Source organism: Notolepis coatsorum (assembly GCF_963971535.1).
Source record: "Notolepis coatsorum genome assembly, chromosome: 2".
Lineage (NCBI taxonomy): Eukaryota > Metazoa > Chordata > Actinopteri > Aulopiformes > Paralepididae > Notolepis > Notolepis coatsorum.
In genome coordinates, this window is record NC_140166.1 from 198,583,751 (window position 1) to 198,611,664 (window position 27,914).

The 27,914-nt window shown below is 45.0% G+C and overlaps 1 protein-coding gene across 1 annotated transcript in view; it reads right to left on the reverse strand.

The window, feature by feature from the left end:
- The window catches only part of LOC311223684 (desmoglein-2.1-like), a gene marked incomplete at its 3' end in the record, with an annotated part of 95,881 nt that extends 68,193 nt beyond the window's left edge, over positions 1-27,688 (reverse strand). The window contains exons 1-2 of the mRNA XM_084308456.1: positions 27,628-27,688; positions 6,097-6,222 (exon numbers count right to left, since the gene is read on the reverse strand). Coding sequence (XP_084164582.1) covers positions 6,097-6,222; positions 27,628-27,672 — 171 coding nt within the window. The 5' untranslated portion in view covers positions 27,673-27,688. The remainder of the gene's footprint in view (positions 1-6,096; positions 6,223-27,627) is intronic.
- Between the last annotated feature and the right edge of the window lie 226 nt (positions 27,689-27,914).

Below are 27,914 nucleotides of genomic sequence, written 5' to 3' on the forward strand. Positions count from 1 at the left end.
GCTATACAATGCAGTTCAAGGCATTTCAGGTTTAAAAAGGGTTAACCCAGGCCAACAGGTCAACGAGGGCAAGGCCCGACCTGGGCCTGGAGGACCGGGACCTACACAGGGATGCATAGAGGAGTTGACAGAAGCAGCCTCCCCTACAGCCCCCTCCCATCCCCGGTTTAGCAGGGAGGGAGGGGTGAAAACGAATGGAGAAGGACCAACCCACCTAACATTGTGCAAAAAGGTACAACATAGTATGGACCAATGCACACCACTGTTAAGGGCAACTCGTGGATGGCATCTATATGAACCAGAACTTGTCTGCGCCCCGGCAGACAACGGGTTAAACTGATCCGGTCCGGCGTGACCAGGACAAGTCCCGTGCCCTTATCACGCCGCCGCCCCCAGTCCTAAGAGGGGGGTAGGTATATGCGTGTCGATCCAAAACATCACAGAGGGCGCCACCAAGACGGTCAGTATGTGATGCACCGCTCCCTTGTGGCGCACCTAACGGGCGTGAAACCCCCCTGCCAATGTTCGATCTACTCCGTTGTCTCCCCCCGGAGATGTATGTGAGTCCTCGAGTCTAACCTAGTGCACTGGCGCTCGGTAGATCATACCGAACAGGTGCATCACGGACAGCGCCGTAACCAAGCCCAAGTACTCCACCTGTTGACTGGGAAGAGGAGTACTCTTCTCCCAGTTCACAGCAAAACCCAGACTGGTGAGGAATTCCACCACCAGCCTGGTATGAGACCTGGCGATCTCCTCTGACCGGCTGAGGACCAGAATGTCGTCGAGGTAGAATAAAATTCGTATCCCCTGACGACGCAGAGGTCCCAGCGCGGTCTCCACGCACTTGGTGAATGTGCGAGGAGCCAGAGAGTAGCCGAATGGCAGCCTCTGGTACTTGTACGCTATGCCCTGAAACAGGAAGTGTAGGAATTTCCTGTGAGGAGGGAAGATCGGGATGTGAAAATATGCATCCTTCAGGTCTATGGAGGTGAACCAGTCTCCCACTCTGACAGCGCTTAACAGGTGTTTGACGGTCAACATTCTGAACCTTCTCGCCACAATTAGCCGATTGAACGCAGACAGGTCCAGTATAGGTCTGACACCTCTCGATTTCTTGGGCACCAGAAAATACCGGGAGTAAACGCCACACATCGCGTCCTCCCTTGGGACCACGACGATGGCCTGCTTCGCCAACAGAGATTGGATCTCGTCGGCCAGGACTGTCACTGCTGCGGACCCTGACAAAAGGGTCTGTACCAAACCCAAAAACGGAGGGTGGGGTTGTGCAAACTGTAACACAAGCCCCATCCTCAGCGTTCTCTCCATCCACCTCGACATATGGCACTCCTGTAACCATACGTGATGATAATCCCAAAGCGCACCCGCAGTTAACTGCCGCTGGTCCGCCAGGAACCGTAGATAGGTGGCCCGGTCCCTCCCGCTGTGCGTTGCCAACCCTGGACTCGCCAACCGCGTGAGCAGGGTGTCTCACGGAGCCGGGATATTGCACCCTGACTCTACCAACGAGGCAATCGCACCCAAGGGGGGACCCCGACAGAAAGGGCCGGCCTGATACGGGGAGAGTGGCCATCACCCTTGGTGACATAGGCTCCCCCGCTGAGCATCTTCCCGGCATAAACTGCTGAGGACAGCCTGCTCTGCAGCTGGACATGCAAGGTGTGTGGTCCCCACGCTGCCCGATAGGGTGAGTCCCTACACACCGTAGCCCTGTAGTGATATTACTACCACCCAAATCACACGTGCCTGACTGACCACCGCCGGTCTTCCGGTCGGGGGAGGCACTAACGTAATACCCGGCCTGGCGAGGGTGGGGCTGGGGGAACCCACGCTGCGACCTCCTGGGCCTAGAGTTCCCCCTCTGACAAAATCTTTTAGAGACAGGGAACCCTGCTCCGTCGACAGACACAACACCAGGCTCACCAAACACAGAACCAGGACGTGTGGTGTGGGAGCCGCTTGACAGCACAGCATTCTCATAGACAGACTCAGGCCTAGCTAGCAACTGGGTGTCAGCCCCTGTCTCCATGAGAAGCGAAATGTGGGGCAGCTTGCGCTTCACTGGAAGAATGCGGCCCGCAGCCAAAGGGGACAAATCAGAGCCCTGTGTCCCGTAGTGTAGCGGGGGGGAGTAACCGGAGAGCGTGCTAGACACAGCTAGATGGCAAAGTCTTTTTAGGGCGTGCCCATCTAATGTAGCCGATCCCTCGGCCGCCAAGGCTGTTGGCCTTGTGATCACCTGTCTTCTTTGTAAATGGCTGCTTTTTTTTTTATATATCGCTTTTATCCAAAGCGCTTTACAATTAGTTACTTACATATTACCCACTCACACACCGACGGCGGAGGCGACCATGCAAGGTGCCAACCTGCTCATCGGGAGCAATTAGGGGTTAAGTGTCTTGCTCAAGGACACATCGACACGCTGCCCGCAGGGGAAGCGGGAATCGAACCGGGAACCTCCGGATTGCCAGACGACTGCTCTACCTCCTGAGCCACTGTCGCCCCATGTGCCCCATGTGCCCAAGGTATCTCAGGCAGGGGAAACATGGCCGCTGGTGCTCTCACCTCTGGCTGCGCGGTGTGGGGCGGTGTGGGCGCCCCTGCGGACAGACCAAAGAGTCCATCTGCGGAGAGGGGAGCCCTGAGGAGGGGAAGTCTCCTCTCCTCCACAAGGGGAGATTGCTCCAACCAAAGATGCCTGTGAACAAGCGTTGACAGCATCCTAGCCCTCCCTGCGGTTATAGCTTGCGGCTGGGTCAAAAGCTAAATAACCTCAAAAACCTGTGCAATGTTTTTGACGTCGGCTGGCCCTAAGGCCCCACCATCCGACACTATTTTGGACAGAAAAGCAGCCAATTGAGCAATGTTATTGGTTGCTGCTAAATTCTGTCCCGCTGCGGTATAGGCTTCATCAGCCCACTCAGCCACCTGCCGGGCCGACTCGCCCTCTGGCGTCGGCTTCCGGGTGGGACACCGTTCAACCATGCCAGGGCAAAGGACCGATGCTACCTGCTCCTCTAAGCACGGCACACCTGTCCTGGGCCCCGTCGTCAGCCCATCCACCCATGTAAAGGGTAAATAAGCCTCAGCTAAGCCCCCAACATCAGACACAGATTGACCTTCAGCAATGAAACGGTTAAGAGGAGGGAAGAGTGGTGACAACCCCGGCGGGGCACATGGGAACGGCGCCCCAAACATCTTAGCATTAGCATCAGCTGCGCGCTAGGATACTTGGATAAACATCCAACAGTGAGTCATGATGACCACGCTTATCCAAATATCCCGCCCCTCGCGCCAATACATTGCTCGGTCGTCTCACAAGACAACGAGCAGTATTAAACATGCCACTACCAATGCCTGCCAGTGCAGATCCTACCTGGGCGCGGCGCGGCTCGACTGCCAAGCACCGCGCGAAGTCCATCGGTCCGCTGTCAAACGACGAGGAAAAACCCAGGATAGGACCGCCGTGCTGTCTGGACGTGCCGAGAAGGTGCCGGGGGCTGGCGTACTTCTGGCGAAAGCCCAACATTGCGTAATTTCTCCCTACGCTTCATAACAAAATTTCACCTGTTCGCAAGTGCACATACGCAGCTTCCGCATTTGGAAAAGAATGAGGAAGGGTGAGGGCGTGACCACTTCCTGCCTGTTATAGGGGCACGCAGGGGAGTGGCGTGGTCACGTACAAGTGGGTGCATGTGTTTTCGTTTCCGTGGCACAGTAGGTGCTGGAGATAATGATATCTCAGAAGGCAGAGCGAGACGCGATGCCAGTAATGAAATATAACTCCCCGCCCCCTCCATGCAATCCCAATTGTCCATCGGACGTTTACAGGCTAACGGCTAGCCACAAGCTAATGGCTAGCTACAGGCTAACGGCTAGCTACAGGCTAACGGCTAGTCATAGGCCAGCGGTTAGCTACCGGCTAATGGTTAGCTATAGGATAACGGCCAGTTACTGTATCTGTATCGGACGCGATGGAGAGGTAACAGAGGAATCCTCGCCTGGAGCCGACTGTTCTGCGGGGCCGTATGCCTGAGCAGCCGACCCTGTACAACTGACACATCTGTTTAGACCGTCCGCCCCCGCCGCTCACCGCCAATTGACGTGAGCGAGCAGAGGAGGAGAGCCACCCACCAGAGAGACCGTCGGACCAGCCGACTGCCTCTCGCGGCAATAGTATCCAGCTGCACAGCCGGAGAGCAACGCTGGCGGGGGAACTGCCCAGCGACGCGCACTCTCCTCCGGGTGCCGCTGAGGCTCACCTGCCTGCCACAAACGTGGAGCAGGAAATCCCCACTACGCCCCGAGGAAGCCCGAATGTGAATCGCCGGTGGAGGTCAGAATAATCCTCTAGACTCTCCGGTGGTGACGACACTATTGTTTCTTTCTCCCGTAAATTAGTGAGAGAGGGAAAAACAAAAGACAATGCCAACACAGCTCCTATAACTAACTAACTACTTCAGCACTTGATCTGAAGGGGTGCCCTGCACGTACTTCCAGGTGGTGAAAGTAGGGAAGGAGCTGGTAGTATGGCCATGGCCCCGCTTATGTGTGAGCGGATGTGGGCGTGGCCAGGCAGGTGTGGGGGTGCGTGCATGTGGTTGAAAGTTTTCATGATAGCATATGATTAAAGGGACAGTTCCAATAGAGCAGAGCGCAAAGCTATACGAAATATAACCACCTGTTATATTTGGGCTAGAATTTAAAAGTTTCAGTCTGTTCCCCTAATCTAAATGTCTAATAACAGATGTCACATGGCGCCCTCTAGTTGTCATAGTGTTCTATTGGCACCAATGTTTTTACTGTGACCCTAGGGAGCTAAGGAGAGTTGTCATTGCTGTCTAGTCTTCTTTGCTGCTCTCAATGCGTGAAGTGTCTTCAGCAGTGATGCCACAGATTACTTGTAAAAATAATCTGATTACTGATTACTCCTTTAAAAAGTAATCTAGTTACTTTCCTGATTACTTGATTATACTTTGAAAGTAACTAGGTTATGAAGTCGTCGTCGTCCCCCCTGCTGCTGTCACAACATAAGAATGACAACATTTTTTTTTTTTAAATAATGCGTTATTGAAAGTGCATAATGTCATAAATCATGATTGGCTGCTCAGACAGGTCATCATGAGACGTCATCAGCCATCAGGCCATATAAGGTCACATCTGTCCACTGCTCAGGCACTCTAGGACAGTGGTTCCCAAACGAAATAAAATAGAAAATGTATATAATATAATTTTAATTAAAAATAAAATTGTAAAACCGTTGTGTAATATAAAACATGGTATTATAGTTTGTTATTCTCATGTGTGTGTGGTTGTGTGCATGCGCGAGCGCACGTCCCATCTCCGGTCTAGCTGACTGTACCCCTGGCTCTCTTATCATCAGCATTATGAGATAGTAACTAAATAGTAACGCGCAGCCACTTGGAAAAGTAACTGTAATCAGATTACTGGCTTGTAAAAAGTAACAGATTAGAGTAACTAGTTACTTAGTAACTAGTTATTGGCATCACTGGTCTTCAGTTCGCCACAATACTATAAGTCCAAATTGTGAATGCTGGAGCGCATTGGCAAGATACCAAGATATCATTCACTTTCTGTTGTCATTATCAAGCCAGTGATTTCTGGGATATTACATGTGACAATGGATGTTTCTTTGATCAGAATCCTAGAACTCTGTGTGAACTCTGGTGACATGTGCTTTCCTCGGTGTGAGTCATCACTAATTAATTCATCAGATGATCAGATGATTGTTTGACACCTTCCACATAAAATTAAATCAGAACCTGACTTGCAACTCCAGTCAGATCGGTCTTTTGTCTTTGAACCTGCCACACAAAGCCGACAGATTTATTCGACCATGAATGCGTTGTACCCATGCTACCAGCCAATGTACCACCGCAAACCAGTTCCTGGTTTCATTGCCGCAAGAGTTCCTCATGCCAATTTACTGAGAGGGCAAAATGGATGGCTGACTCCACAAGACGTCCCAAGATGTCATAAATATGTGACTGTGAGAATGATTGGACATTAAGAAAAGAAGAAGTTATAATGAGAGTTATAAATTTGTTTAAATACCTTGGCAATGAATTCCTTATGGGTGTAATCCTTGTTTTCTTCCAGGCTGGCAGGTGGAAGGATCCATTCTCTCTTCAGTCTCCGGAGCTTCTTCTTCCTCTCTATTTTTGCCTCAGCACTGAGCATCTGGAAGCAAAGACATAATTCCACTTAATTTGAAGTAGAACTCGCAGCAACACCGGTTGGTGTCACTGGGCCAAGCTGCAACACTATGATTGTGAACACAATTTTCACCTAAAAAGTTGTATTTACACCCGACCTGTTACACTTTACACCGCTCTATCTATCTGATCTTATCCCGCTTGTGCTCTGCGCTCACAAAATGCGGGGCTTCTATCGATTCCTAGGGTTAAAAAGAAATCCGCTGGCTACGGAACCTTTGTCTACCGCGCTCCCTACCTGTGGATAAATTACCTTCGTCGTCAGGGGCGCCTGCTCTGTCGAAGCTTTTAAATCCTCGCTTAAGACCCATCTTTTCTCTCTCTCCTTCAACCTACCCTGATCTCACCTGGTCGGGGACTGACCCTTAGTTTAATCTGTCTAGTTTAGTTAGGATGTCTGTTATCTGTTATCCCTCCAAACTCATAGCCAAGCTCAGGGACCTGGGCTTGAACTATGACCTCTGCCAGTGGGTCTTGGACTTGCTGACGGGCAGACCCCAGGTGGTGAGAGCAGGCAACTGCACCTCCTCATCCATCACTCTCAACATAGGGGAACCCCAGGGCTGTGTCCTGAGTCCCCTCCTCTACTCCCTGTACACACATGACTGTGTGGCACAGCGGAACAACAACACAATCATCAAATTAGCTGACGACACAGTAGTGGTGGGCCTGATCTCTGCAAACGATAAGAGGGCCTACCTGGAGGAGTTAAGGTTCTGGCGGGATGGTGTCAAGAGAACAGCCTCTCCCTGAACATCAGCAAAACAAAGGAGATGATTGTGGACTTTAGGAGGTCGGGGGTCAGGGACTACAGCCCCCTCAGCATCGACGGGGCACTGGTTGAGAGAGTGAACAGTTTTAAGTACCTCGGAGTCCACATATCCGAGGACTTGACATGGACCACACACATTGACAGTGTTATCAAGAAGGCACAACAACGCCTCTACTTCCTTAGGCGCTTAAGGAAGTTCAACGTGAGTCAGAAGATCCTCAAGAACTTCTACTCATGCACAATAGAGAGCATCCTGACTGGCAATATCACCTCCTGGTTTGGGAATAACACTGCACAAGACCACAGCAGACTACAAAGAGTGGCCCGTTCAGCCGAACGCACAATTGGAGGGGGGCTTCCCACTCTCCAAGGCATTTATAACAAGCGGTGCATGGGCAAGGCTAAGATAATAATCAAAGACTCCAGCCACCCAAACAACTGCCTCTTTGAACTGCTGCGGTCAGGCAAGCGATACCAGAGTCTCATGGCAAGCACAGAGAGACTCAGAAGGAGCTTCCATCCCCAGGCCATCAGGATGCTCAATGAACAATGATTGCTCAATGAACAATGATTGAACAATGAACAATAACAAGCCATCAACACACCCACAGCACACACACTCACTTTAAACAACACACTGTAGCACCCACTTTACCACACTTACACTTTTACACTTTACACTTTATATTTATGTTATTGGTAAGAGAATTGCACATCTCTTCCTTATTCCTTATTGCACCTCACCACCACAAGGTGGCACCACAAGCTAAGCTATATGCATACATACATATATATTCATATATATACATATATTCAGGGTGAATGAAATTGGGATAAAAAATAAAATTATAATAATATTAAAAAAATCAATATATTTGTTTTGGATCGGATCGGGAAAGATCAGTATCGGTAGATACTCAAAATCACATGATCGGGATCGGATCGGGAGCAAAAAAATGTGATCGGGACATCCCTAGTATCGTGGCAGACTTTGTGATATCAGCAAATATCGTATCGTTGTCCAAAGAATCGATATCGTATCATGATGAAACTGGTGATTCCCACCCCTAGTTGTTACTGCTGCTCAGTAAAAGCCCTTCATTGTACTTCACTTCGTCGACTCTGCCTCGTCTCTCACTCATCATTGTCCAGCATTTGGGTCCTACCACCCACACATTCCGCTCTACACCTCACCAGAAGGTAACAATAGCACCAGCATAACTGCTTATTTAATACAACAAGTCTCAAATTCCATAGAATTCTGGTCCCAGTGCCGTTCCCATTTTCTCCACGTTGTTAAAGCTACATTTCCCATAATGTTGCCATGTTGCTTTAAGGAAACTATCTAGATTTTCCAATGGCAGTTTAGGAACTGTTTTTCCACTCTGCATTCTCAACATTTGCATGTAATCTAACTGTGCATGTAATTTGAACATTTGCATGTAACCTATGAGGCACATGATGAGTTCATACATAACTACAGTTCAATTGACACTCAGCCATCACAGCATTCTGTCTGAACGCACACACTTATACCGTCTTGCTAGGTGGACAACCCGAATTTGGCAGATTGGGGGGAAAAAATAATCCATATCGTGGTATAATGCCACCAAGTCTGTGTGAAAAGGGCTACTGAAACACTGTGGGCTGAACTAAATTAACCCATTCTCTACAAGATACACTACACGACCAAGGTACCCATGTACATGGCAAAATACTTCCCAAAGGTCAGTGAATACCACGATCACAACACCAGAGGGAGCTCCACAAATCATGTTAAACCCAGATTCGGCTCAAATAAGGGACTAAACACGTTTCGCAATTATGCCACATCAATGTGGAACGCCCTACCCAAAGCTGTAAAGGAATGTGGATCACTACCCACTTTCAAAACCTCTCTCAAGAGACACCTACGGGAGACTGCAATTCAACACTGGCCCCTGTAAATATCCTAACCCAACCCCCTCCAATGTACAGTCATTAAACTAGTATGGTTTTGTCAATAGTCCAATGTACAATTTTGTTTGTTTGTACAGAGTCTCCCCCCCCCTCAATGTACAGTTTTGCTTGTTTATACAGTGTGCCCCCCCCCCCCCCCAACCACCTCCAATGTAAATTACCCAGTATGGTTGTCAATATCCCAGTGTACCCAACCCCCCCCACCCAACCTCCTCCAATGTACAGTTTCTACGTCAAATGTATATACTCCCTTTTCTTGACTCCTTCTGTATCACAAACAGTACTGTATTTGCAAATCTGGTATGTCATAAATGTATAGATGTAGCAGTACTGACTATCTGTATGTCATGTATGTCATATATGTCCTGATGAATTGAAAATGGGGGACCCTGGTGGAAACAAGACGAAAGTCTTTCTCTGGTCTGCATCCCCTTAACAATTGTGTGTATTGAGCTGTACTGTATTGTACCCATTCTGCAATCTGTTAATAAAGTTTTCAATCAATCAATCAATCAATCAATTCATTGAGAGCGGGGGGACCTGAAAGCGTGAGAAACACGCCGACATCAAAACAAAAGTTCAGCACTGTTATGTATTGGGTTAAGTTTGTCCCAGTGCTATTGCCATACTCACCTTGAGTATGCACGTTGCGATTGCGCACCTGTTGTTGTATTGATTTGACTATGAATGAGTAAACTCATGTTACTAAATACCCTCTGTGTGGAATTCAGTTTTTTTTTATCCACTTTTTCTCCCCATTTTAAATTTTTTTCTCCCATCCCAATTTCGTATTATCCAATTCTTCCCTCCCCTGTCTTGAACGTTGCTAGACTATGCCTCCCACTGGTCGGCTGTAGTGAGGACAGAGGCCTTGCATCACGTGTCCCCTCCGGTACACGAGGAGGCAGCCTGTCGCATATTTTCACCGCAGAAGCTCAAACTCTCAGTGGCGAGGAGTAACGGGTGGGAGGCTCACGCTGCCCCCGCTACTTCCTGTTTCCACCGCACCGGCGTCACCAAACCGACCTGTAGGAGTTGCTGTCCACAACGTCCAATCCCCACCCACCGGCTTTCCCACCCTCTAACACTTAATTGGCGACGAGGATGACGCTACTTGCGCGGCATCCTTGGTCGGAAGAAAGTCGGACTTTGGAGTTTGTGGAAATTTTTTTTTGCCGGCTACAGTCGTGGCTGAAGTGTGTGGCGGCTAGCTAACGGAGCTAGTGCGTGTAACCTGAGCCTGAGTGACGGGGCGGCGGAGCACTGGTAAAGTTGATGTGGGTGAATGTCTGATCAAGACGCAGACAGTGAGAACAGTACGGACGAGCAAGAAGTGCAGGTGGTGACAAGGAAAATGGCTGGAATATTAGGGAGTATCGGCCCCTTTGATGAAAGCGTGGAACAATGGAGTTCATACACGGAGAGATTTGATTTCTTTGTGCTCGCAAATGACATTATAGACGATAAGATTGTGCCCACATTCATGAGTGTGATTTGAGCAAGGACTTTCAACACTCTACGGAGTTTGGTACAACCGGTGAAACCGGGTGAAATGACGTATGTACAGATTGTTACTGCATTAACGGGAAATATTTCTCCTAAACCACTCCTGATAGCTGAATGATTTCGTTTCCATAGGAGGAATCAAGAGGATTGTAGCAGCACTGAGAAAATGATCAGAACACTGTGAATTTAATGAGGTGTTAGGGATAGACTAGTGTGTGGGCTGCAAAGTGAGGCAGCACAAAAGAGACTGTTAACATAAAATGGGCTCACCCTACAAAAGGCCATTGACATCAGTGTGTCAATGGAATTGGCAGCCAGAGAGGCACAACAATTGAGTGCGTATGCCAAAGTGCACCAGGTTTCAAATGCAAGCCAAAAACAAATGTCGGGACAGGGCCCGTGTTTTCGTTGTGGCAAGCCAGGGCATCAAGCGACGGAATGCTGGTGCAAGGAGCTGTGGCAAAAAGGGCCACATTGAACGGGCATGCCGTAATAAGAGGAGCAAAGCACAGTCGCAGCACAGACAACCTAGGTTCCAAAAAGAGACATACAAACCTAGGACCAAGAAAGGCATATACTTGGTGGAACACAAGACTGTTAGTGACACATGTGTTCACTACACATACTAACTGTTGCGGGTGGGTCTAGTGGCTACTAGGTGTTGCCTTCATTAGAGGGGAAACCAGTGTGCATGGAGATAGACACCGGAGCGGCGGTGTCTTACTTTTATTGCTGGATTGTATCACATGGAGTGTTTCTCTTTTTATTTTCCGTGCTGTCGTTGAGATGTTTTGTTGTTTGTTTGTCTTTGTTGCTTGTGGTGAAGCTGCAAATATGAATTGCCCCACGGGGATCAATAAAGTTGTCTGAATCTGAATCTGAATCAATGGTGTCAGACAAAGTGTATCGACAAACACTGAAACACCTACCACCTAGCCAGCCAGAGTGTTGCTGAAGACATATACAGGCGAACCAGTGGCCATAAAAGGGGTCACCGAGGTCAAAGTGGAGTTGAACGGACAGCAAGCTAAACTACCACTCTATGTGGTGCAGGGCGACTACCCCTCCTTACTGGGATGTTCATGGATGGAGAAAATCAAACTGGACTGGCCACCTGTGTGAATGTTGACACAGGGGGACACAGGGTTACCCGCAGTTCTTAAGAAACATGCTGATGATTTTAAAAAGGATCTCGGAAGCATGAAGGACATTACGGTGAGGCTGAGTGTTAAACCAGAGAGCACACCTAAGTTCTTGAAAGCGTGGCCAGTGCCCTACGCCATCACGCCCAATGTGGAGGCAGAAGTGGATGCTCTGGTGAAGAGTGGGGTGCTGGAGCCAGTTAGCGTCAGCAATTGGAGTACCCCCATCGTGCAAATTGTAAAAAAGGATGGGGAAATAAGGATATGTGGTGATTTCAAGATGATGTTGAACCCGGTGCTGGCAGTTGAGAAATACCCCTTGCCGCTTATCGAGGACTTGTTCGCTGGCTTGTCTGATGGCCAGAAATTCAGCAAAATTTACCTCCGGCATGCGTACCTACAGATGCACGTAGATCAAGACTCCAGAGAGTTTCTGACAGTTAACACCCACAAAGGGTTGTTCAGGTACTGTCGGTTGGCGTTTGGGATAACCTCAGCTCCTTCTCTGTTCCAAAGGGCGATGGACCAGATCTTGTGCGGGTTGCCAGGGGTACAATGCTACCTGGATGACATCCTGGTGACTGGGAAGGATGACAAAGACCATCTTCGGAACCTGGATGAGACCCTGCAGAGGCTGCGGGATTATGGACTGATAGTCCACAAAGAGAAATGTGAGTTTTTTCAGTCTTCCATTGAATACCTCAGCCATGTGATTGACGCTGCAGGGCTACACAAGGCTCCTTCAAAGACTAAGGCCATTGTGGAGGCTCCCGCCCCCCAAAATGTGGGCCAACTCTGTTCATACTTGGGACTACTGAACTATTATGGACGGTTCATGAAGGGTCTCTCAACAGCGCTGAAGCCGCTGCACCAACTACTCTGTCGTGAGAAGCCATGGGCATGGACTGCGGAGTGCCAGAAGGCTTTCATAGCATCAAAGAGGCACTGCTGACGTCAGAGGCCTTAACACACTTTGACCCAGCGTTGCCGATACAGCTGGCCTGTGACGCGTCCCCATATGGGGTAGGGGCGGTTATCTCCCATATCAAGCAAGATGGGATAGAGAAACCCATAGCTTTTGCATCCAGAACGCTGAACAAGGCTGATTTATTTTATTTTTAATTATGCTCAAATAGAGCGTGAAGCTCTAAGCATCGTGTTCGGCATATGGAAATTTCACCAGTACCTGTTTGGGAGACGATTCACGCTCCTGACCGACCGCAAGCCACTCACGACCATACTAGGCTCACAGCGAGCAGGATGCAGAGATGGGCATTGCTCCTGTCTGTTCATGACTATGACATTAAATATCGGAAGTCAGAATTGCATGGTAACGCAGACAGTCGACATCTTTTATTTCAGTCAAATGTAAAGTGGAAAATGTACCAGTCACCGCACAACAGGTGAGGAGGGCCACTAGGAATGACCCAGTGTTCACAAGTAATGGACTCCATCGTAAAGGGGGGGAGAATGAAGGACACACCCAAGCTCAAGCCTTTCATCTCTAGACAACACGAACTGTCGACTCAAGCTGGGTGCCTGCTGTAAGGAAGAAGAGTGGTCATCCCTCCCTGCGTAAGTCCATGCTACAACAACTTCATACGAAACACTGCGGCATGGTCCGTATGAAAGAGGTCGTCCGTAGCTATTTTTGGTGGCCCGGTTTGGACAGCAACATTGATGAAAAGGCTAAGAAGTGCCCCACCTGTCAGCGGGACCGAAATGCACCACCAACCGGTGCCACTACACCACTGGGAGTGGCCAAGTGAGCCATGGAAACGGCTACATGTTGACTTTGCTGGGCCGTACGAAGACAAAATGTTCCTTGTGGCGGTGGACGCCCACAGCAAATGGCCCGAAGTGGCAATAATGAAATCCACAATGGCTGAGAGGACCATTGAAAAACTGGGGGAAATGTTTAGCTGTTTCGGGTGTCCAGAACAACTGGTGAGTGACAATGGGCCCCAATTTGTCTCTGAGGAGATGGACACTTTCTTAAAGGTCAACGGAGTTAAACACATTAGATCTGCACCCTACCATCCAGCAACCAATGGGTTAGCTTAGAGATTTTTGTCGACTCTGAAACACAGCCTAAAGGCATCACAGGGTCAAGGCAGTCTCCCCCATGCCTTCATGGTTTCCTCTTAACCTACAGAAACACAGCACACGCAACCACCAAGGCCTCCCAAGCGGAACTGCTCCTCAAGAGACCGCTGCGCACCAACCTGGATCTTCTCAGACCACCAGAGGAAAAAGAAATTGTGAGGCATGAACAAGAAAAGCAAGTAAGAAGAAGAGCATTGAGAGCCAAGACCAGGGCCTTCAGTGCTGGTGACCACGTACTGGCACGGAACTACCATCACGGACCGAAGTGGGTGCCCGCCATGGTAGTCCGACAGACAGGACCGCTGTCCTATACAGTACAGACAGGCAACGACCTGGTGTGGAAGTGGCACACAAAGCAGTTATTGGGGAGTGCAGAGACTCCTAGGGAACCCCAATCCACTGCTGGAATTCCAGAGCTGTCGTTGAATGATAATCCAACTATGCAGCCGATGTCAATAGACTTACCTTTCCAGGAAGAGCCTACAGTGGCCCCACACACCCAGGAGGGTGATGACACCCCGGCATTGAAGTCCATGATATCCATGCCACCGACGCCACAAATCCTTATATATATCCTTAAGTGGGTTAATAAGACCATATAACAATAAGAACTGAATTCCACACAGAGGGTATTTAGTAACGCGAGTTTACTTGTTTGTAGTCAAATCAATACAACAGGTGCGCAATTGCAACGTGCATACTCGAGGTGAGTATATGGCAATAGCACTGGGACAAACCTAACCCAATACATAACAAGCACGTTAGCATAAACAGACCTTCCACCCAGGTCGCTCTGTCATACCTCTGCAAGGGCGCGCCCCACACTCTGAGAAACACTGTTATAAGGTATAATTTAGTAATATATATATATATTTTTTTTTACATGATATGATGTTGTGACGGTGTGGGTGTGTGTCATATATTATAGCAAGGGGAGATTTCATTCAAGTGACTTTACTTCAACAACACAATGCAGAATCCTATCCTGTAGGAAGACAGGATAAGTAACATTAATTAAAAGTCAACTAATCATTTCCCAAATTTCCCACGGGATAATAAAAGTATTTCTATTCTATCAAATCAAATCAAATTTATTTGTAAGGCCCGACAACACACGTTAATGTCCCCATGGGCCGGACACGTCTTCTTTAAACAAGTCAAGAAGAAACATAACAATAAGTCAAGAACAAAACAAGAACACCATAAGTGTTATGGTTTATAACCGACCCCAATCGCACAACACAAGACAGGTATGAGAGTAAGCCAAAACAGGGCAAATATTTATTATAGAACAAAAAGCGGCACAGTCCCTTTAAGGGAAAACACAAAAACACTAGAGTCAAGGAAATATGGAAAATGCGGCACTGTGCCTTTAAGAGGCGAACAGGCTAAGGGACTAAGGCTAAGGGCCAGGGCTAAGGACCAGGGCTAAGTGTCAGGGCCAGGACCAGGGGCACTGGAGAGGGGGACAGGGACAGAGGCCCGGAGAGGCGGGCTGGAGACAGGGACAGAGAACAGGGTTAAGGCCTTGGACAGGGCGAGTGCCAGAGCTGCTTACAGGGATGAGGACAGGGTTCCGACGGCGGAGGCCTGGCACGGGGACAGGGGCCCGACGGCGGAGGCCTGGCACGGGAACAGGGGCCCGACGGCGGAGGCCTGGCACGGGGACAGGGGCCCGACGGCGGGGCCTGGCACGGGGACAGGGGCCCGACGGCGGAGGCCTGGCACGGGGACAGGGGCCCGACAGCGGGGGCCGGGCACGGAGATCCTCCTACTCGGATGCTGCAGACGGGCAGCGCAGAACAAAGGGGGTCCCAGGGGAACGGGATGGGAACAAGCCATCCTCCCGTGGAATACTAGGGAGCGACGACGAGCCTGGGTCCAAGGGGAACGGGATGGGCACACGCCGTCCTCCCGTGGAATACTAGGGAGCGACGACGAGCCTCACCCCAGGAACGAGGATCACGAAGAGACGCCTTCCTCCCGTGGAATCGGGAGCGATGGCGAGCCGGCTTGACGTCTGGAGTGGGAACACTGGAAAACCTCCCATAGAGAATTAGAGAGCGAAGACGGTGTCCCACTCCAGGCAAACGGCGACAGGTGGTGATGGCTGGCACGTCGTCTCACGCCGGAGACGCGGCAGGTGATGGTAACGTACAGGATGGTAACGTACAGAACTCCATGAACACAGAGTCCAGAACACAGAACGACCCGACCAGGACTGGAAGGGAGGTCCAGGTATATAAAGCCCTCTGGGGCGCTAATCACAAACTATGACAGCTGCGTGAAGGTAGTCCAAGGGTGGGGGCTGGTGAAGGAGAGTAGACAGGGAAAATTCTTGCAAGGGTGGGGGCTGGTGAAGGAGAGTAGACAGGGAATGTCCAAAGGTGGGGGCTGGTGAGGAGAGGACAGGGAAAAAAGGTCCAGGGAAACAGGCGAATCCTCACAATAAGGTCCAACAAATTTAAAATAAATGCAAATAAATGAATGAATCTAAATCTACTAAATCTAGTAGACTAAATCTAACAGTGTCTTTCCCCTTGTTTGACTGTGTTGACTTGCAGGTCCCTGGTAGGCAGAGTTAATCAGTCGAGCTGGGATCACCTGGCCAGCCTCCCAGGATTATCAATATCTGTACCAGTCCGTGCTCTCTCTTCATTCTTCCGCCACCATGTTCTTGTTTGGTTGGTTTTGGCCCTGTTTATTATTAGTCTAGGTCAGGGGTGGCCAACCAGTCAGAGACTAAGAGCCACAAAAATTACTGTGGTACCACAAAGAGCCACACCATATACCAGCGTTTCTCAACTTTTTTTTCAGTCACGGCACCCTTCATGTCAAGTCAAGTCAAGTCAAGTCAAGTCAAGTCAAGTCAAGTCAAGTCAAGTCAAGTCAAGTCAAGAGTTTTATTTGTCACGGCATACAAGTAAGTATACAATGAAATGCGGGTGGTCTTGCCCGCAACGATGTGCAATACAGTAGTACAACATATAATAGAATCCAATAAAACAACATTGTGCAATAAACAAGTAACATAGTAGGGCATATCATGTGTTTATAGGTCTCACCCTCTGGCCTTAATGTCTTTTTTATTTGGGCCTCACAGGGTTAAAAGTACCCTGTGAGACCCACGGTTGCAAAATTACAAAATCACTTTTAGCCATTTAAAAAAGAATGTTTATTTAAAAAATGTTAAGCACATGTATAGTCAATTGGTCCTGTTGTTCAGCCTCACAATGCTATTTGATAGTAAATGTGTTTATATATCCCACCCTCTGGCCTCTGAAGTTGCTAATGTCTTTTTAATTTGGGCCTCACAGGGTTAACCTCTTAAGCCCGAGATATACAGTAAAAGTGTATATTTTCAGCATTACGTTTGTTTACCAATTATTTTAACTGTTATTAGTGAAATATAAGATTATAGAAATCTCAGGACATTGAGTCGGAAACCGGCGCATATTGACAGGAGGAAGTGGCACAGCCAAAAGTGAGTGTAGTCTTTTGAAGGAAGATACTCAGGGCTTTCAAATTTCGAAAAACTATCCTACCCAGCTCACACTAGCCCCTGTCAATCATCTGACTTCTGGATTCACTTTTTTATTTCTCTTATTTTTTGGGATGATCTCCCACAAACCTGAACGTTATTGCCATAAAACAGAACGCAGTTAGTTTCTCTACCTTTCTGTGAACGTCTTGCAAAAAACGGTGTTGCAATACGATGAAAAATGGTGGAGTAATTTACATTATAAAAAAAAATGGCAGAATTCAGTACTGTATCTACAAAACCTTCTGTTTAATCATCTTCCCTTTATTCATTTGCTTAGATTTTGCAGGTCTGGTCAATTTTTGCATGGTGTTATTCACAGTCAAGTCATTACAATTTACTCAAGCCTAGTAACAGACACACTATTTCTGACACTGATCCATATATGTTCCTAAATTCAGATACCAGGAACATGCAAATGGACCATTAAATATATATATTTTTTTAAATGTTTATTCTACGTCCTTATGGATTGAGTGACATGGATGGAAGAGCCGCACATTGACGGGCAAAGAGCTGCATGCAGCTCGCAAGCCGCGGGTTGGCCACCCCTGGTCTAGGTTTTACATAGACTAATAACATCCTCCACTCATCACTAGGTTTTACATAGACTAATAATATCCTCCACTCATCACTAGGTTTTATATTGTACAAATCCTCCACTCATCACTAACCACAAATCACTAGGTTTTACATTATACAACACTCTCCACTCATCACAAACCACTCATCACTAGGATATATTATACAACACTCTCCACTCATCAGTCTCCACTCATCACTAGGATTTAAGCATTACATCACGCGCAGGAGTGGTTTGTGACCAATAAACCATGCCTAGGGGTGGTCGTTAGACCCCCCTAGGCATGGTTTATTGGTCACAAATCACGACTACAAGTGGTGTAAAGCTTTTATACAACTGCCAGATTCATCCAACCTTATTTCTATACAATAAACACACATTAATCGAAGATTTATTGAAAAAACCATCCGCCAGAAAAAGTAGTTCCCACAACTACAAAAAAGACAAGTTGCCTCCATGTGGAAGCAGCTTGAAGTGCATCCAACCAAACTAACACATCCAACTGTGTATTATTGGAATGATTGAGAGAAGTTGCCTCATGTGGAAGCAGCTTGAAGTGCATCCAACCAACTAACACATCCAACTGTGTATTATTGGAATGATTGATTGAAAATTTTATTACCAGATGCAGAATGGGTACAATACAGTACGGCTCAATACACACAATTGTTAAGGGAATGCAGACCTACTTTCCATAGAACTTCATTCTTAGATGCTTCTATATAAAGTAGGTAAAACAAATTAAAACGTTTTCTTTGCCCTATAGGAAAAAAACTTTTTCTTCGCCCTATTTTTTTATTTATTTCTTTTAGCCTAAACTTAACCAGTTGGAAACCAGGGGTACAGTAATAAAATTAGCAATCAACCAATCAATCAATTCAATAGACCATGCTCACTTAAAACAGCGCTGCTTCTCTCTCAGTCTGACTCCCCCGCTGTTGCAGACAGGAGTGTGTGTGTGTGCGTGTGCGTGTGTGTGTGTGTGTGTGTGTGTCACAGTGTGTGTGTGTGTGTGTGTGTGTGTGTGTGTGTGTGTGTGTGTGTGTGTGTGTGTGTATGTGTGTGTGTGTGTGTGTGTGTGTGTGTGTGTATGTGTGTGTGTGTGTTTGTGGGTACGCCAGCGTCGGACAGTGTGAGAGTGAACGCTGCAGTCAGTGGGAACTAGGAAGTAGACATTTAAATCAATCAATTAATCAATCAATCAATCCGCGATTTTTCTTTTGTTCTAGATTGACTCAAGACCCATCAATTACATCATCCAACATTGTTTAAAGGACTAACACATTCCCCTTGACAGAATCGCTTCATATTTAGTCGTTATGGTGCGATCAACATATCCATTTGTTGTCCGCGATCTTGTTTTCTCCCGGAGTGAGCCGGGGAGTGATATGTGATTCGGTTGTGGGCGGGTCCTGAGCCCAGGACCGTGGATTGTTGCCAATAAAGACGTGTAAATGGCCAATCAGAATCGAGAAATTTGCATGCCGTTGTATAAATACATTATACAACACTCTCCACTCATGGCTATAGGGGTTTGTACTCCCTCAGCAGAGAGCCATGCTGTCACTCAGTTGACGCCAATCACAGGGCAGTGCAAGCAAGAAGAGCAATTTGGCACATCTCTAGTGTGTCCAGAGCAGCTCAACTGAGGCCAAGGATATGGCAGAGACTGATGCCCAGGATATTAACCTGGTGCGGGAGGCAGCATTGTAGAGGACATTGCCACCTTCTTTGTGAAAAAGGTAGAGAACATCTGCAGCTGTCTTGTCATTGTTTGTGGTTGTATATAAAAAAGAATTGAATAAAAAACAGAACAATCCCTCCCAACCTCTGATGGGCCTCCGCTCCGCTTTGGAATCCAGCCATACGCTATCCTGCCTTGAAAACGTCTCACTTAGTGTCCTCTCAAAATTGGTTGGTGCTGCTAAACCCTCAACCTGTTCGATTGACCCTCTTCCAGCAACTCTCATCAAATAACTCCTCCCAACTTTAGGCCTTGACCTACTTAACATCTTCAACACTTGGCCCTTGGCCTTTAAATCAGCCGTCATTAAACAACTACTTAAAAAACGGAACCTCGACCCTCTAATCTTACAGATCTCCAATCTTCCTTTCTTATCCAAAATATTAGAACGGATTGTTGCAACGCAATTTACTGACCATCTACTGTATCAAGTAACAACCTTCATGAATCTTTTCAATCTGGCTTTAGAACCTTCCACTCCACCGAAAGGGCGCTTACCAAAGTCACAAACGACTTACTGCTTTCTCTTGATTCTAACCTAACTTCTGTGCTCTTATTGCTTGACCTCAGTGCAGCCTGTTGATCATTCCATTCTTCTGAGTCGGCTTGAGAATCATGTTGGCATTCAGGATCATGCACTTGCTTGGTTTAAATCTTATTTAACTGATAGAACACACTGTATGGTCTATAATGATTTAACATCTGAGACCTTCACAGTGCAATGCGGTGTCCCACAAGGCTCTGTTCTGGGCCCTTTGCTATTTTCCATTTATATGCTACCCCTCTGCAATATCATACGCAAATTTGGCATTAACTAAAATGTTTACGCAGATGACACCCAATTACAATTAAACCAAACGATTCCTCCCAATTACAAAATCTCAAGGCTTGCCTGCTTGCCACTAAAATGTGGATGTCGCAAAACGTTCTGCTCCTTAACGCAGATAAAACTGCAGAGGCCTGTTTGAGGACATCTCCCTCAAATTTGATACTTGTCATGTATCTCAGAGCTCCACCATAAAAATTTGTAATTTTTTATTCCTCCCTCTCATTTACTACTATATAGATATTATAATAACAATAATATTTATTATTGTTATATTGTAGAAATGTGTGCATTGACATGTCTGTAAAGTCTCGACTACATTGAAAATGAGGGTGACCTCAATTGTAATTTCGAGAATAAATAAAGGTTTCACCAAAATTGCCTTCTTCCATCTTCGTAATATCGCCAAAATGCACCCTATTTTAACTCTGGCTGATGCTGAAACCCTAATTCATGCATTTCTCATCACGTCTACTGTAATGCGCTTTTTTCAGGCCTACCTAATTCAAGCATCAAAAATCTTCAACTCGTGCAAAATGCGGCTGCACGGATACTAACTAAAACTAGAAAATTGCACACCAGTCTTGTCCTCCTTACACTGGCTTCCTATTCAGGCCAGATCTGACTTTAAAGTGCTACTCTTCACTTACAAAATGTTTAATGGGCTCGCATCGCTCTATCTATCCAATCTCATCTCACGATACTTGCACACTCGCGCTCTGCGTTCACAAAATGCGGGGCTTCTACCGATTCCTAGGGTTAAAAAGAAATCCGCTGGCCACAGAGCCTTTGCCTACCTCGCTCCCTACCTGTGGAATAAATCACCCGCCGTCATCATGGGCACCTGTTCTGTCTTTTCTCTCTCTCCTTCAACCTACCCTGATCTCACCTGGTCGGGACTTTTTCTTTTGTTGTTGTTATTCTTAGCTCTATTCTATTGAAATCTTTCAAACTTTTTCTTATGTACCCCAGTTGCTATGTACATATTTGTTACACACTATTTGCCTGTTTTATTCTCCATCCATTGATTATCCATATCAACACTATTATCACCGACATCCAAGAAGGGGGACCCCCCCTTGAACTAAGGTTTCTCTCCTCCACATCGCCTATGGTGCTTTTTTCCTATTGCTAGGTTTTTTTGTGAGTTTTTCCTTACCTTCGCTGGGGTATGTCTGGGAGTGTTGCATTTATTTATTTTACATTTATTTTGGATTTCATGGTGGGTTTTTTGTTCTTGATTTGATGTTTCTTCTTGACTTGTTTAAAGAAGACTTGTCCGACCCATGGGGACATTAACTTGTGATTCCGGGCTTTACAAATACATTTGATTTGATTTGATTTGATTTGATTTGTTAAATGGTGTTGCTAATTCTGACTCTGCCAGGGTTCCTCCATCTTCCCACAAGACATAAACTGAAACAAAGAGCAGATTAATTAACGCCACTACAGGTACAGAAACACACCGACCACACGTTCTTATGGACGGACGAGCCTGTCTGCCTCATCATACGCTAAGTCTGAGTTGATAAATGGTAAAGTACCTTGGCACTCTCTCACCTTAGCTTAGGGATTCACACGCCAGCACCCACACAGTATATCCGCAAAGACAAATCCCACAGCTAATTGGTTTCAGATGGCTTGTCCAAACCAATCACAGAGAGTGACAAGACACATCTGCTGGTGCCTCTGGGAGTCTGGAAAACCTTTGTTGCACGTGCATGGGCTTGAAAGGTTATGCAGAGCTTGCTCTATTTCTGCTGGGCAGGTAAACTCACTCAATTTCAAAGTTAACCAAATGCAATACACTCTCTAGAACCCTTTGGAGGGCCAAAAAGCAATATTATGGAGGGCCACATTCTGCCCAAAGGCCCTACATTGGGCAGTTCTGGTATATTCTCATAAAATCTTGAATACAGATTAAATTTTTTTTTTATTGGGACTCAAAACAGATGTATTTTTTACTAGACCTCTTTTTAAGAACTTTTGTTTATGTTTGGATTAAACCTGAAGCCTTGGAATGGGAACAGACACGATTATACATTGCACTGCCATCCTAGCACACCTAGTAACATATGCCCATGAACTCCTACCTGACATGTTCATGTGAAATATTTTGTGACACATTACACAAACGTGCTACATGCTACATGCTACAGTAGCTCACACCACAGTGAGATGATATTGAAGAACATTCAAGAATGGTAAAATGGTGTAATGTAAAAAGCCATCCACCTTTGAATAATGTAAGAGCAAAGTAAATATTTATCTTATTGTCCTCTTAATTTCTAATTTGATCAGTCTGACTTATTGGGTCTTATCCGATGGGTTTAGATGAAAGAACGCTCCTGTCTCAGGATATACAGTATCACATTTTATTAAAACACTTCTTTGGTATTGAAAGGATCGTTCAAAGTTGACATACCGTAAATATGAAACATGGATTTATGGTTTGGTGTTGACTTTGTGATTTGAGGCACTGAGGCAATTATAATGTGATATGTGATATGCCAAAGAATTGTGCCAGACAACTAATTAAACTGTTCAGAAATATAAAGTGAGCCAGTAATGATGTAACAAGGAGGAGGAGAGCTGTGTTCTTGCTAGGACATGCTAGAATCCCATTTTCCCATTCACAAAAAGTTATTTGACAGGTGTAAACAATCTTGAGTTAATGTGGTTGAGTGATGCAGAAAGACAAAAATGGATTTTTTTATAACAGGGTATTTGCACTTGCAGAATATTTAGATTAAGCTTGGTATAAACGTATGAAAAGAACATACATGTGATGTATTTATTTTGGCCTCTGATGGTGTGCATGGTGTAGCTTACAAACCTTGGGAAGTGAATGTTATATTCAATTGTTGTTTTTGGTGTGTCGTCGGACATGACACGAAAATAAAATGTAATTCATTCATTCATTCACAAGGTCCCAATTCCTTTTCCAATTTAATTTGATTAGATTCAATATTGATTCAGTATATATATATATATATATATATATATATATATATATATATAAATAATAATAATTTTCAATGTATATATTGATCACCTCAATATATAATTACTAGTAGTTAGTCATATTTTAACTATGGTGGGCGGTCCTTTCATTAGGGGTGGCAAATAACTAACTACACTCAAGTACTGCACTCAGTACAGTTTCAATGTATATGTACTATACACAAGTATTTAGTACGCTACCTTACTTTTTACTCCACTAAATTTCAAAGCAAGTACACTACCCTACTTTTTACTCCACTACATTGCAAAGCAAGTACGCTACCTTACTTTTTACTCCACTACATTTCAAAGCAAGCACGCTTACTTTTTACTCCACTACATTTCAAAGCAGGTATGCTACCTTACTTTTTACCCCACTACATTTAAAAGCAAGTACGCTACCTTACTTTTTACTCCACTACATTTCAAAGCAAGTACAGTATGCTATCTTACTTTTTACTCCAATACATTTCAAGTACGCTACCTTACATTTTACTCCACTACATTTCAAGTACACTACCTTACTTTTTACTCCACTACATTTCAAGTACACTACCTTACCTTTTACTCCACTACATTTATCGGACACCCGCAGTAGTTACTTTAAAGAAAAATAATTTGGAAAACAAAACTGTAATACATTTATGGAAATGATCCACTTTCAATCAAGCATCTTCTAAGAGGAAGTAATGCAAGCCAGCATAACTGGACCACCCTTCACATAACCTTTGCAGGGTTGAATTATTATCATCATATATAATTTATGATGTATTATGTATTATTTATTATGTGTATTATGTATTATTTATTATTATTATTATTATTATTATTATTATTATTATTATTATTATTATTATTATTATTATTATTATTATTATTATTATTATTATTATTATTATTATTATTATTATTATTATGAGCTGACTGAAGCTCACTGAAATCTACTCCACAGTGCACACAAAGGAGATTTCAGTGAGCCTCAGTCAGCCTGTACAGACAGGAGCTTGACCCCATTCACTTTGCATTGGTTTGTGGCAAATTATCTAGAGCTAGTATGAGGAACAGCATGGATTGTGCTGAGAAAGGACTCTACCAATCAACATCGTCATTGGTAAGTAAGAAATAGGGCTATGGCTCCAAATATCTGAACTATCCCTTTAACTTAAGTACATTCAGTTAATACTTTCACTTAAGTAGACTTCATGAATGGAAGACTTGTACTATTAATCAGAGTACTATTCGTACAGGGTTTTCGTACTTTGAAGTAAAGCACCTGTCCATGTACTTCTCAACAGGTGCTCTGGTGTTTCTTAAGTCATGGCTCGGGAGCTAACATGGGTCACACGAGCCTTCTGGTCAGGCCCTCACATGCTTCGAGCTCCATTACATTTCCATTATAGGTCCCGCGGTGTGAGGCTGCATGTGTCAAGGTTTAAGAGTCACTTCCCTAGATTAATATTTGTTCGGTGTATGTGAAATATTGCAAGCTTGTACAAGTGCACTGCACGCTACCTATAGCTATAGACCTATAGCTGCTGGCACTCCCATACCAAACACACACACACACACACACACACAGGGACATTTTGTCCTAGACTCTCTATGCTGGATCCATCTACCCTATAGTTTGTATACAAACCAAACGTGTCTGACTGCATGTGGGTGAGTCTGACTCTTAACCACCAAAACCTGCACAGACTACAACGTATGACGTATATCATGCCAGTTAGGTACCTTGTGTGTATACTGCACCTTATGTGTATACTGTTTACTTTTACTCCTACTCATAGTATTCAGATTAAAATTTGTATTGCCTATATTTATTGTAACATATAATATAACCGATAGGGCATACAAACCCGCATCTGCACCTTGTTTACACCTTTGTTTATTTTTCTCATATTTTTATATTCAGAATTAATTATATTGTTTACACTGTTTATTCTCTAATATTTCTATATTCAGATGTCATTTTATTGCCTATATTTATGTATTTCTACTATTACCGTGCCCATACATGTACCTCCCTTCCCCCCTCCCCCATGCTGCTATGATGCCCGAAATTCCCCAAGGGGATCAATTATCTTATCTTATACTGTGCTTCTTTTCAAAGAAAATGTAGAATTATTTAAAAGAAGACATATTGTGGAAAAAGGGTGTTGCCTAGTTCTAGTATGGACTTGTCAGTCTTACATGTTATTTAGGCACTGGAAGGAAAATTACATTATATGTCCTACTTGTCATTTGATCAGGGTTTGAAGGGTCTTCAGATTAATAAACTGTTTAGAATTTCTTATCCCTCGATGATGTCACAATGGGATAAATTATTACTCAATTAGCTGTGCTTTTTGGAGCCAGGAACACTGCCTACCTAATGTAGTGCAGTTTTTCTCTTGGGTGTGGGGTAGCCAGACAAGGAAGGAAATAATTATAAACTCTGGTGTTTGCTACATTATTAAACAGTGTGTTCAATACACTCCTGTGAGAGATGCTCAAAAATAACTAATTCAAATTAGATTTAGACTATTTAACAAACATGGTCCACAGAGTTGTATAAAATTGCTGAAAAGATACAATTATGTCCCAATGTTAACGTTGAGTGTACTATCCATGCTGCACAGCTTACAGCTTCCTGCAACAACTCACACCTTGCAGGATTTCAGAGCGAGATTTCAAAGAGAGTTTTCTGTTTCATTGACACAAACAAGCACTTTTGGTGGATTACTCACACCCATCCCTACTACATTACAGTACATCTGTCTGTCACCTGTCTCCCTGAAGTATAAATCATTGTTCATGCACTTTGAACAACGTGGAACTGGCATGATGTGATCGTACAATTTTAATGCGTTTTAAATGTTTGGGGTTTAAATGAATTGTCTGGTCTTTTCATGGGAGTATCCTGTTTTAGCAGATTGAAAGCCGCTGCCTTAAAGGTACACTGTGTAGTTTTGTGTATAGAGATGTACAGTATAAAATGCATGAAATGCTATTGTATTATTTTCACAACTGAATAAACAAACTGTCCTGGGATTCATGGAACATCTACCTGAAAAGTTGTTGTTTACAATGGCAAGGCCTTCTAGGCTTACATTCATAATGCCTCAAAATTATGATCTCCACTAGGCCAAGTGGTTGGGTGAGTGTCTTTCTTTCTGTCTGCAGCTAATCTCACAAACTACAGAGCCGATCTGGATGAGACGTTGCTCATAGACAGCAGCCAGCAGGCCAAGGACCTGAATTCTGGAATATCTTTCAGTGTACTGTATAGTACATAGTAGTTTTACGCCATTACATTTGAAAACATTTATTTTTACTACACTGCATGTTTCTAACTCACCCAGTTGCTACTGTAACTGCGTCTAGACATGTTAGGAGTTGAAGTTGAAAATCATGTAGAATGTGCAGAATGCAGCAACGTGCAGTTCTGTGAGGCAGTCAGCAACATTCAACGTTTACTTTAGGGTCATCTACCCTGTAATTTAATGCTTTGTATTGTGGCAACTTGACAATGATGATAATGATGATGGTTGTAATAGCTTGTGCATATTTGTGTGAGTCACACCACATCTGGTAGCAATATTTACTGCAACATGTGGTACAAACAACATGCAATGTGGTTTAGGATACTACTGTATACTACATAGCAAGCTACAATAAGCAATTATCTTTTACCTACAGTACTCATCACTTGTAAAATGGTCTGGTGTAAAGGTATGGTCATGACTTTGTTAGGGTGTTATGAATACTTAAATATGAATACTTCCATGTAGCATCAAACACGAAGCACAAGATCTTGATCTTGAGACAACAAGGTCCGGAATACAGGCACAGCAACACAAAGTGCAGAGATAATAACTATCAACAACACAAAGTGCAGAGATAATAACTATCAGCAACACAAAGTGCAGAGATAATAACTATCAACAACACAAAGTGCAGAGATAATAACTATGAACAACACAATTATGCAGAGATAATAACTATCAGCACAAAGTGAGAGTTAATAACTATGAACAACACAATATGCAGAGATAATAACTATCAACAACACAATATGCAGAGATAATAACTATGAACAACACAATATGCAGAGATAATAACTATCAACAACAATTATGCAGAGATAATAACTATCAACAACACAATATGCAGAGATAATAACTATCATCAACAAGGTTTACGCACCAGTAGAAGGAGCAGCAGGACTCCTGCAAGGGTCACCCTAGCCATGGCTGGACGCAGGAGACCTAACACCATCCACAGCTTGTTTGTCTGTGTTGTATAGTTATATACTGTGTATATATATAGTTATATGCTGTATGGTGACGGCCCTCTTCTGTTCTTCTCCTCTACCTCTAGAACAGACGAGAGGAGCTGTTGTGAGTGGGGGCGTCAAGACAAGTGAGGAATGGGTGGCGCCTTAAATAATTTCTCCCAGACACACCTACCTGTCAGTTAAACCTGCCCCATCC